Raw genomic sequence first — 11,989 nt, forward strand, 5'->3', positions numbered from 1 at the left:
ATATATATACATATATATATATATAATACATATATATATGTATATATATATATGACTCAAGAAGGGAAATGGCAAGGAAAAGTGAGGAGGCTGATGATGGTATGGCATGCTTAAAAGGGAAGAAGTTGAAATTCACTGAAACATGGGAGAAAACAAGACAGAACAGGTTATTTGGAAACATGGTGAAGGACTTAACCACTAGAGATGTAGATTTACCTGAAACTGTTCTAAAAAGCTGCTAAGCCTCTTCTGTATTTTTTTATTAGAGCAGAATTATTTCCTGTGACTTGGCTTTAGAAAGAGGACTCTAGTAGTAGTAGGAAACAAGATTGCAGTAGTTGACGTGCAAATTAGGAAGAGACCAGTTCAGAGAAAAAGTAAGTTTCCATTGGAGGCAGTAGAACATGAAACAAAGGAATACTGCAGAGTTGAGGTCTATGGAATTCAGTCTTCACTGAACATGTTGGTAAAAGGAAGAGGAGCAGAAAAGAAAAAGACAAATAAGTCCAGCCTAGGTTTCTAATAGTGCCATAAACAGACCCGGAGAAATGAAGATACCAAGGTAGGATGGCCATGTGTTAACACTTTAAAACCATGACATTAAATCAGGCAGTTAGTTTAAATTTTCTCTAGCATTGAACACGGCTAATCTGTAAAGGAGAAACTAAAAATTATATTAATTTCTAAAAGGCACCTGATTTCAAAGACACTTCTTGCTTATAATAGGTTCTGTCCTGCTTTGTGTGTAACCCCCAGACTAAGTGCTCTCTGTTAGACAGTGCACTCTGAGGAGAACATTTGACTTATGCAGCCCTAGACTATACCCAACTTTCTGATTACTGAATTTAAACTATTACAAAAGTTATTTATTTGCAGTCAGGCTCATTCTTGCATGATAAAAAGAAGAGCTACCTATCAGTTTAAGGTTTTTTTGTTGTTGTTGTTCAGCTTCTTTTAAAGTCCTGGTTATATATTTCTTCAAATAGAAACATACTTGAAACACAGACATGACCATGTTAGGTGGTCCTATCTTATACTGGGACTGTGGCCCAGGAAAGGTACATACCTCATTCCCTCCCATAATGAGGCTTTAAGAATCAACATTAACCCCTGTAGTGTACGCACGTTGCCTCTTTAACATGAGCTTTGGAACTCACTTCACACTAGTATTCAACAGCTCATTCTGGGCAGAGTATCTACAAAGCAGTAAAGAAAAATAACTGTAGGTTTATACTAGCAAAAATGGGCCATGGCAGTCTGTGTCAACTCCTTAACCTGGAATAGGTAAATTAGGCAAAGTGGTTTCTAATTCTGATCAGCACATGATTTCTAGATTCCATACACCTATGTTTTTAATTGGGAGATTTTAAATCTGTAATTCAAATTTAAATCCCAACTCTGATTAACACTTCTTGACTTTGGATCTAAACTGGTTATCTATAAGCATGTTTTCATACAAAATCATTTGTATGAGGAATAAAGACGCATAATAGAATCAAAAGAGGCAGGTGTTGTTCTAGTGGAGGGGACTCTTGCATAGGAGAGAAGATTTATAATGACCTTCCATGTAGCAGGCACCTTTCCAGGCCTACATCCCTGTACCATCTCCTTCAGGTGGTTAAGATTCATCAAAAGCTTGATGTCTAAAGCATTCACTACTGCTAACTACGTATTACTTATGAAAAGCCACAGCTAAGTTTTATCCAATTCTACATTTTACACTCTCTAATATTCATACAGTTAATACCATACACAATTCTGGAGCACCTTCTAAAGTTCAAACTCTGCACTAGGTGTCAAGTATAGAAAGATGAATAAGCCACGGCCCTCGAGTTGTTCAGACACCAGATTTGGAGACGACCCTTCAAAAGATAATTACAGTGTACAGTAAACTGTAAAGTGATCAATGGCCACAGTTCATGGGCTCACTTCAGAAAACACCTAACCCACCTAAATTGTTCCCTTTCCTTTTCTATCACAACATGGCATCATCACAATCTGAATTTTTTAAGGTGGATGTTGCTGAGTCTATCTACTATAGCAGCATGCAGAGAGCTACTGTGAATTCAGAACCAATCCGGCTTTCTCACCACCTCTGTGAGTTCAGGAGCTTTATTTAGCTTCTTGATCTTCAGCCTCCTAATCAGTAAAGTGAGATAATGGATAATGGCTCCTACTTCCCGGGGTTATTGTGAGGATTAAGAAAGATAATAATGACTACCATTTCTTAAGTGGCTCTTATCTCTGTGCTCCACTGATAAGTGATTTGTGTCCCTTTTTAAATCTTCAAAACAAGCCTGAAAAGTTACTTGACTACTGAAACAGGCTCAAAGAGTATTACTTTTGTGCCTCAGAGCACACAACTTGAAAGTGATGAATCAAGTATGTCCAGATCCAGGATTTGACACATCCCAAGTACTTCATCTAGGGTAGCTGCTGGGATATAGAGGTGTTCAAAATATAAAGTTGTTAACATCCTAACTTTTCTTAAATATTTGAAATATCATGTATGGGTTTCAAACATAACTACATTTGAGTTACAAGGCTATAAAATGGATAGTTTGAAGTTGGAAGTTCATCTGTAGCTACAAAATGTGAAGTGATAATTACCTGAGTGGAAGGAAGCATTAAGAAGTCATCTTTATGGTAAAAAGTTCCTATAATATTTGACAGGCATTATAACTAAATATGAATTTTCTAGATATTGCCAATCGGATTTATTTTTATTTAAAATTTTGTTCTAACTTGTCAGTAAAGAGCCAAAAGAGTGTCATTAAAATGAGCCAGTAAGATTTATAAGCATCTAAACTCCAAATTAGATGGTTAAGATTCATCAAAAGCTTGGTGACTAAAGCATTCACTACTGCTAACTGCGTATTACTTATGAAAAGTAAAGCCACAGCTAGGCTTTATCCAATTCTACATTTTACACTTTCTATTATCCACTGCAGTACTGACTTTGTCAGTGGAACCTTCCCTACTATAAAAGAAAAAATGTACTTGAGCCTGAGAATAAGAAGGAATCATGAATGCAAAATCAGACTGAGCTCATGACAGATATTTAAGATGTTAACTGACAGCTCTAGTGTGGTACTTTATCAGAACCAACAGGCATCACTGCTATGGTAATTTCTGGCTATGCCAAATTGGTAATTTCAAATTAGAGTGATTATCTGTCATGAAGATGTGTAGGTAGGAAAGACCTCAGATTTTTCATATGTTCCCATATTTATCTCAGGTTCCTTGAGTTTTAATATTTGGGGTTGCTTTCATGAAACTATAGAATATTGCAAAATGTTTTTTTGGTTAGGAAATATAGGTGTTCACCATATGTATATTTCTGAGTATGACTTAGCAAACTAATCAAAATAAAATCCAGTCAGTTCAGAATCAGGTATTGGCCATTCAATCAGTGTAGGGGTAGAAAATATTGATTTGATATAGATAGGCTTCTTGGTGAGGGTTAGTTGGTACCTCAATGACATTTCCAACAACATATGAAGGTATAGGTCACAAAGAAAAATCAGAATCCTCTCATGAGTTGCAAGATAAATGGAAACTGCACAGAGAAAATCATCACTCCTCACTGCCACAAAAAAATTTAGGGACTGTACTAACAGTGTCAATTATTAGAGAAAACTGTCTCTGGAAAAATAATCCCATTGACCAATGGGAATTTGAGCCTTATAGTGAAAATGTACTAGGGACTTTCTGAAGTTTAGAAAATGAGAAAAAAAACAAGATATAGGAATGATTTGCTTTTAACTTAAATGAATATTGAAAATTTAAGATATTTTCACTTATATTTAGCAAGTTCCCATAAAATAACACTAACACTACTATTCATTTTCCTTATGAGAGTTGTAAGTTTACATTTGAATTATGTTATTAATGTCTTTGTCCTCCATTATTCCTCGGAAATTTTACCAGTTTGTATACCATCATTATCTATTATTTAGTTCAACGTATGGTGTGCATAAATTTGTATTAGCTGACAGAATGAAATAAACTTAGAAAAGTATCAGTAGTGACATTACTCCTACAGTAATCTAAAAATCTATATAGTAAGATTCATTATATTTCATATTATGAAAAATACTATTTGTAGGTAGAGTATATTCTGGCAACTCTAGTATTAGAAAGGTATTCCTTTTCCTTTAACTCAAATCTCTATGTTAATCAGTGTCTAAGGACCTGGGAATGTTTTGCTGAAACTAGAATGCACTGCATTATATTTGCCAGCTATGTGATCTTCAAAATCCCTCCAGTGAGTTGCTTATGCAAATCCTCCTTCTCATAAATCTCCATCAGCAAGCACTACTCCAATTTTGTTTGCCTGGTGTTTCTCCGTAAATTCTGCAAATCTGTTCTCCTGTACTCACCCCAAAACTGATGGGGAGTTAATCACTCTGTAATTGCCTGCTATGTTTCATGTCCTTATTATGAGCTACATTGCCTGCTATGTTTCATGTCCTTATTATGAGCTACAATGTCATGTTCTCATCCTCATCCACCTAATTCTATAACAGCCAACTGCTACAGCAAAGATGAACAAAGATGAAAATAATTTGGTTATGGCAAGACTGAAAACAGCTGAGTTCTCTCATATAAAAGTAGGCTAATGAAAATCAAAATATCACGTAGATAGCCATTAAATATAGGAATAAGGCTCTGTAAAGCATTAAAGATTTAATTTCCATTTTTCATTGCCTTTTAATTTTCCATTAAGTGTTCTATACAAATTTTTTTAGAAGAAAATTAGGCATTATAGCTCTTCTCCAAAACATTTTTTCAACACAAATCCTTACTGTTGAAAATATTTGTTAAAAGATGACCAAATGTTCAAAATTTAGGCATGAGTATACCTTTGCAACTGATGTAAGCAAATGGTAAGTTTGAAGTACATATCTAAATATTACTATAAAATCTTACATATATATGAAAGCAAGATCTTAAAGAATCACAATTTAAATGTTTAACTTTTAAAAACTGAAATTGAGGGATGGTTTTCTCAACGCTTACATAAAAAGTAAGTCTTTCTTGTTACTGTTTGTTTAAATAGTAAAGATCCAACTCATGATAACTTATCCCAAGGTCATTTTTAATTATCACTCTAAATAAGTTGGGAGGAAGGACGACACATATTATTTACATCTGATTTTTGAAACTCATCACCCACACAATTTAGGTACTGAACTCTAATTGTTAAGATTCTAAACCATCTCGTAAACAAACATCTGAAACCTATGGGTCAAATTTTCCTTCTGCAAACCGCAATCATTATTCACATGGAGAGTACAAGATTTAAATCCCACATATATTTCAGACACTTTAGTGCTTTGAGTCAGCCTGAAATGGCAGGGCCAGGGATTTTGCTCCCCCTTTAGTACAGCCAGCTAGGATTTTAGTGTTTATAGAAATAAAGCATAAAAAAGTAATATTTCCCATGATAAACATTGAAGGACTCAGTGCTTTGCAAGTCCAAAATTTTTAACATTTTTTTATGTTGTAGCAATTTTTGTAAAACAGCTTTAACTTTTGAATGATGGAAGTCTTATACAGAAATGACTGTTACATTTTTAATGCACCCACAAGAGGAAACTGCTTTTTTGGTAATCTTGTAAGTAGAAGAAAGAAAGTCATTTCCTTGGGTTCAAAAAGTGTTGACTAGAGAAAAGCATTTGGTGCAACTCGTTTTTTGTAGCATCTTTTGGAACTTCCTGGTTCCTACCCAACTTGGTTTCCTGTATTAGTAAATCTTTATGGAAAGATTGTTACATCTTTTTTTCTGCATAAATGAAATAATGAGTATCATCCTGTTGTTTTTGCAGAAGGTCATGCATACAAGGAAGAGGCATATGGAACTATTTCAGGAACTAAATCAGAAATTTCAAACTTTGGACAGATTTCGGGATATACCAAATACAAGCAGTATGGTGAGTACGCTGCTTCATGATGCATGAGTGCCTGATTCTGTGCTAGCTGATGTGTGATGTCTGCTATTACCCCTTTCCTGCAGGACTCCCTAAATGTCTTGGGAACACAAGAATAGCATACTTAGGGAAAAAATAATCCCCCTCCCCTGACAAAATGTACTTTGGAATAACTACAAAGAGGCAAATTAGGAATGACACACTGTAAGCATTTTTGCTCATATTTCAGATATTCTCATGTATAAGTTATAATAGGAATTAGCTGTACATCTAGTCCCTTTCTTATTAGAGTACAAATATAGTTCATTCATTCATATGTGTGTGTTACCTGTAACCAGAATTTCAGTATACACAGCAACATTGAGGGAGTATATTATTGATTGTGGCCATTCCCACTACTGCAACTCTAACATAGACTTCATCGGAGATGCTAGTTTGAAATTGTTGTGTGGCTGACACCACCATAGCCAGAAAAGGCCACATAGTTACCTGTGAGGAAATTGAACCTGAAATTAATTTTCTCCTTAAAATTGAGCATAATAAATATTAATATGTTTCCTTAGATCTTTAGAAAACTTTTGAAAGTTATTAGACACTTAAGAGGCTAGGAAGGTGAGACTCAAAAAGTGAGGCCATCTGACATCACTTATTATCTTTACTTCAAAAAAGGGAGTCTTCTTTGCCACACATGTTAAACAGTATCAAGGGTGAGGAGCACTGACTCCCTGCATCATAGTTAAACATCCACATACACATTTTGATCCCAAATTAATACTTTGTTATTTGTTCAGGGAATGGTTTCAGGACACACACAAACCAAAAGCTGAGAATGCCCCATTACCTCCCAGCCTCCCCTCATAGCCATGGGTTTTGCATTCAACCAACCACTGTCTAAAGTTCAATCTGTGACTGCAGGACCAATACACAGAACAAAATCCATACAGTGGACTGGAACTTTCAAATATCTGTTGGTCAAGGCTCAACTGTATATTTTTCTTGCTCAAATTTATGCCTTCTAGCTATTGATTCTCTCCTCTGTGTTAGTATCTTAGTTCTGGCTTCCTGATTAATAACATTAGCTTATTAGCTTATAAGAGCAAGATTTTATATTTTTCTTTTGTTCATCTCAGCACTAGTAAAGCCCTGGCCATGCTAAGTCATTGGTAAATAAGTGTTGTTGATTATTGTATATATGATATTGCAGACTACATGCTATAATTCTTAATTTACCTATAAATAGTTCTTGTAAATTTCAGTCTTTTCTTCCTTAAAACAGAAATTGTGCATTATTATCACAAATACAATGCTAGGCATGTAGAAGACATTTATATGTAGTAAGTAGTGGTTCTTATTGTTCTTCCTAATATTAAGCTATGAATTTCAGTTAGCAAGAAAGTGAGAAATGAACCATGGAGAGCATACCTAATACATTAGCTACTCATTTTAGAATATTGAAAGCCAATATTGAAATAAATTGAAAAAAGATCTTTATTCTAAAAGGAGAGGGTTATATTTACAAATCTTAAAGTCCTATGCAACAGATACAGCTGGTTAACTGCGATAATTAAGATTCTAATTTCCTCTTGTACATTCTGGGTATTAAATCATTAATGGCACAGATATTTGTATCAGTTTTCTCACAAATGAAATAGTCTACTAAATGCCACATCTCTACAATAGCTTGCCTTTTCTAGAAGAGATTTATAAATATTTACTGTTTGAAAGGCTTCATTTGGGGAGGGTAGAGTTGTCACTGCTGCTTCACTATTGTCCTAAATATCTGAGGTCAGAACAGAAAAAAATTTCCTATTTATTTCTGATTAATAATGAACATGTGAGTGAGTTCAATGTCCTTAATTCAGTCACATAATTTGTAGTGGCACCTTGCTAATGAAAAATTCCATTATTGGCTGGAGAAAGACATTTAAAAAAAAAAAGCTCAAGACTTTCTTCCTGGCTACTAACCCACACCTGCCTCACATTGCAAATGATGGTAATTATGTGGAATTTGGGGAATCAAAGGGAAACCAAAAGATCAGTTAGTCCATTCCAGGCAGAACAACCTTTAAAATCATATTACAGAAGAAATTCTTTCACTATGAATGTGTTTCATAAACTGTTCACCTTCAAGATCACTTTCCTTCCAAGTAGCTTCTCCAAATTCTTGCTTTTAAACTGTACTTATTCTTTCACTTTGTCTCCAATATTGGTTGGTGGAAAGAGAAGGGTAAATGAAGGAAAGGATAAAAGGATAGATGAAGGAAAGAAGGATGATCACTAGTGACATCCTGACCTAGGCCCATAAACTACCAGAGGAGCCCTGCCATACTTGGGGAGGCTTGAATTCTCTCATTGTTCTTTGTCAGCAGCTTAAGACCAAGTTAGCATTTCTGTGAGTCTCATACATGTTGGCTTATATTCAATTTATAATTTATTAGGCCTTTATCAAACTCTTCAGTTTAACTGCATTTCCTGCTTTCTGTATTTGAGTTCAAAACAAACCAGAAAAACAATTGCATATATTCAGGAACTTAAACTCTGAACTTTAATATAGCAGTCAGGTTTCCAATGAAGCCTATTAGCCATTATAGCTCTGCATGTCAATTTGATTCTCTTCAAATGGTACTATGACTTATCCTGCATTTGAATCACTGAAAAAATAGTCTTCCATCAGAGTGTCTGTAACTGCCCCTCTTCTCCCACTTAACCATACAGGAATATCAGTAGCTACCGCCCCTATGCCTAGAGTACCAGCCCTCCTCACTCTCTGGAGAGGTTAGTATCACTATGAATGCTGCGTCTACTAGTTCTTCGCTACTAAAGAAGCCAGAGCCTATCATGTAAAGTGTGTCCACACATTCGTGAACAATGTTGAAAAGCACAGTTCAGCTGGGCGTGCAATAGGACTCCAGAGGAGATGAAAAGAAAGCCAGTCTTGCTAATTTGTTACCCACTAATAGAAGCTCTCAGGTCATGAACTGGCAATATTAACTCTTTAAAATCAGGGTATCCATGATTTGAAATATAAAAGGAAAATCGTATCTGTTTTAAATACAATCAAGCCCCCATTTTCCAAGCAAATGAAGTAATTTTACATAACTAGAATCATTTCAGGGTTGAACTAATGGACCTCCCTGTGAAACTAAAAATTCATAGAAAACTTACATCCACTCTATAGCTTGATGTAGCAGATTGATACCTGTGAATCTTTGATGATGAATGAGTCAGGCCACCATAGTGGCCCTCATTTCCCACAAAGTCAACTTTAAAATGAATGACCTGCTTATCCAAAGCCCCTTATCTGCCTGACAGTTCACCATACTGCTTATTTTGTTTGTTTGATTTCGCTGCTCTTTTCACTCCAACTAAAATTAAGTCACTGTTCTTAGAGGTGTCTGATCACCACATTCTCAGGTTTTTGTTCTTCTTAGTATGAACACATGTTCAGTCACCAACCACCATATGTCTAAACTAGGCCAGCCCTATTGTTACTTTTCTCAGAAGGTTTACGTGCTCCCCACAAAAGGAAGTCATCTCTTTACCCTCCACTGAATCCCCACAGCACTTTCCTGGTCCATACAGTTGTTGGTAGATTATATACTATTCCTGTTTTTCACAAAGGAAAGTTTCTTGAAAACTATGACAGTGATTTAAAGTTGATTTATGAAATATAGCATTTTTGGTTAAACTTATATAATGTACCCCATTCCAAATCCTCAAATTTTGGTTATCCCATCAAGAATTTTGCCCAAATATTCATTTACAGTATTTAATCTTAGCATTGATTTAACATTCTTTCTACCTGAATATATAGCTATACTGACAGTTCACAAAACGGCCCAAACAAATCATCATCTACTTTGCCTTCTATAATGCTATTCATACCCTTTGATTGCTGGAAAATTATAGGATAATTTAAAGAAGGTGTTCATCAACTTGTTCAATGACAAAAAACAAGTCACACGATTTCCTGCAGCTGGCCACAATTTCAAATCATTTCTGAATCATAAACGGGATCAAGGTTACAAACACACACTTCCTGGAAACTCAACAAGCAGCAATCCTACGGATGTAACAAATGATTCCCTTTCGCTCTCTCAACAGGAAAACCCAGCACCAAACAAGAACCCATGGGACACTTTCAAAAACCCCAGTGAATACCAACATTATACCACAATCAATGTCTTAGATACAGAGGCAAAGGATGCCTTGGAACTGAGGCCAGCGGAGTGGGAGAAGTGTCTGAATTTGCCTCTGGATGTGCAAGAAGGTGACTTTCAAACAGAAGTTTAACAAAATCCAAACGGACTGAGGTCGACACAAAACAATTTATTACACTGACACTTAAGACTTGGGAAGCCTGACACTTCTATCTGGACAGAGTGACTATCCCGTCAGGACCTCACGTGCCAAATGTCAGTGGCGTTTGCATATGGTAACTTCTCACTGGTCAGCTAGTGGAGAGGACCAGGTGTACAGTTCTGACCACCCTGTGTTGTAAGTACCCGTGGAATGGATTTGTAAGGTAATCTTTATAGATAAACCTCAAGCGACGATTCATGTTGTAACCGCTTCATATGGTTTAGTTTTCAAAAAACTTCACCATGAAGCACAATGTATATATTTATGCAGTTTTTAAAGTTTATAACAGTCTGTTTGGCCATTACTACACTTTTTACTTTATAATATAAAAGCAAAGTTTTTGTCATTAAATGAATGTTTGTTGAGCTACATTCTTCATTGCTTTAAATGCAATAAAGTAATAATCTCACTTTTATATGAATAATATATTTCACATCTTTATTATTGCAGTTTTCTCTAGAAAGCTCTGAGTAGCTTTCTCTGCTGCAGCTGTGTATAAAATATTTAAAATGTTGTATGGTGTAAATAAACTTTTGTCTACATATCAGTTTTTAGTGCATTTTATTTTGGATGTGTTGAAGAGAAATTTACATATTTATAAAGTTTTTTTTCAATATAGATACTGAAAATGTACTCAGTTTTAATAGCATACCATTATTACTCCTTCGAGGCTAATGATTTCTCAAATGTAATAGTAGGTTTGTACAGTGCTTCTGTATTTTCTACTAAACACCCTTTGGAACAATGTACCATGTAAATGGGGCTTGTCAGAAATGCGCTGCCATCATAATACTCTTACAGAAATATGTTTTTTTTCCTATCTCCTGGCAAAGAGACAACTAGTATATACAGTTACCATACTCAAAAATAATATGGGGAAAATGTCTAAGTAATGAAGCTCACTGCATGTTTTACAAGAAACGACCTGTGCTACAGTTCACAGAATATGAAAAAAAAAAGGCTCAGGATTTAAAAAAATCATCTCTGTATATTTTCTAGCAGAAGAAAAAGAAGGGAGGGATGGATTTGGTAGAATATGCTTTCCCTTGGTTTGAGAAATGGAAAGTCTGAGGTGAGCTGACAGGACAGTCCCAAGTGTCCTCTGTAGTGTCAAAGCCACACTGTCTCGTGCTCCCTCGCAGCCACTTTAAAGGTAATGCTAAGGGGAGAGTGTCAACAGATTGATCACACTTGAGTGACTTAAGATTGTGTTTTTCAATCTGAGGGAAGGGGAGTGCAGGGGAGACTGGGATCCTCAAAATTCCCTTAATGTTTACTTAGTGTGTTATTAAACCTAAGCTCTGTGGTCTGTCATAAACTCAAGTGAACTGGCTCCTGGCCCCCCCAGGCCCTGGGCCCCAGCCCTGCAGCCATGAGGTGGAGACAAAGGTGCTTCAACACTCAAGTGCGCTATGAAGCTAGAGCCTTAAATACTGCCCAGCTCAGGCCGAATTCTTGTCGGATACTTTTGTTCTTAATGTAAAGATGTTAAAAGTCTATTTTTAATCAGATTTTAAAATAAAATGACACCATTATGCAAAAGAGTTAACACAAATAAGGACTGATTTTTCAATAAAATAAACTTATGCTAACTATAGTATTAAATGCCTATTAAATTTATAAGATGACTTGCATAATAGAAGCAATCAGGAATTTATTTCTCTCTTTAATGTATATATGTATACACATACATA

At 35.5% G+C, this 11,989-nt stretch overlaps 1 protein-coding gene across 3 annotated transcripts in view; it reads left to right on the forward strand.

The window, feature by feature from the left end:
- Positions 1–10,842, forward strand: part of ADGRB3 (adhesion G protein-coupled receptor B3) — a 650,534-nt gene extending 639,692 nt beyond the window's left edge. Inside the window, exons 31-32 of one of the 3 annotated variants that reach the window (XM_004673604.2) lie at positions 5,832–5,936; positions 10,038–10,842. In XM_004673604.2, coding sequence (XP_004673661.1) covers positions 5,832–5,936; positions 10,038–10,226 — 294 coding nt within the window. In that variant the 3' untranslated portion in view covers positions 10,227–10,842. The remainder of the gene's footprint in view (positions 1–5,831; positions 5,937–10,037) is intronic. The other 2 variants (XM_004673605.2, XM_012721768.1) reach the window with 2 other exon arrangements.
- The last annotated feature ends 1,147 nt before the right edge of the window (positions 10,843–11,989 follow it).

This window comes from Condylura cristata, unplaced genomic scaffold (assembly GCF_000260355.1).
Source record: "Condylura cristata isolate star-nosed mole 26May11 unplaced genomic scaffold, ConCri1.0 scaffold00001, whole genome shotgun sequence".
Taxonomy (NCBI): Eukaryota; Metazoa; Chordata; class Mammalia; order Eulipotyphla; family Talpidae; genus Condylura; species Condylura cristata.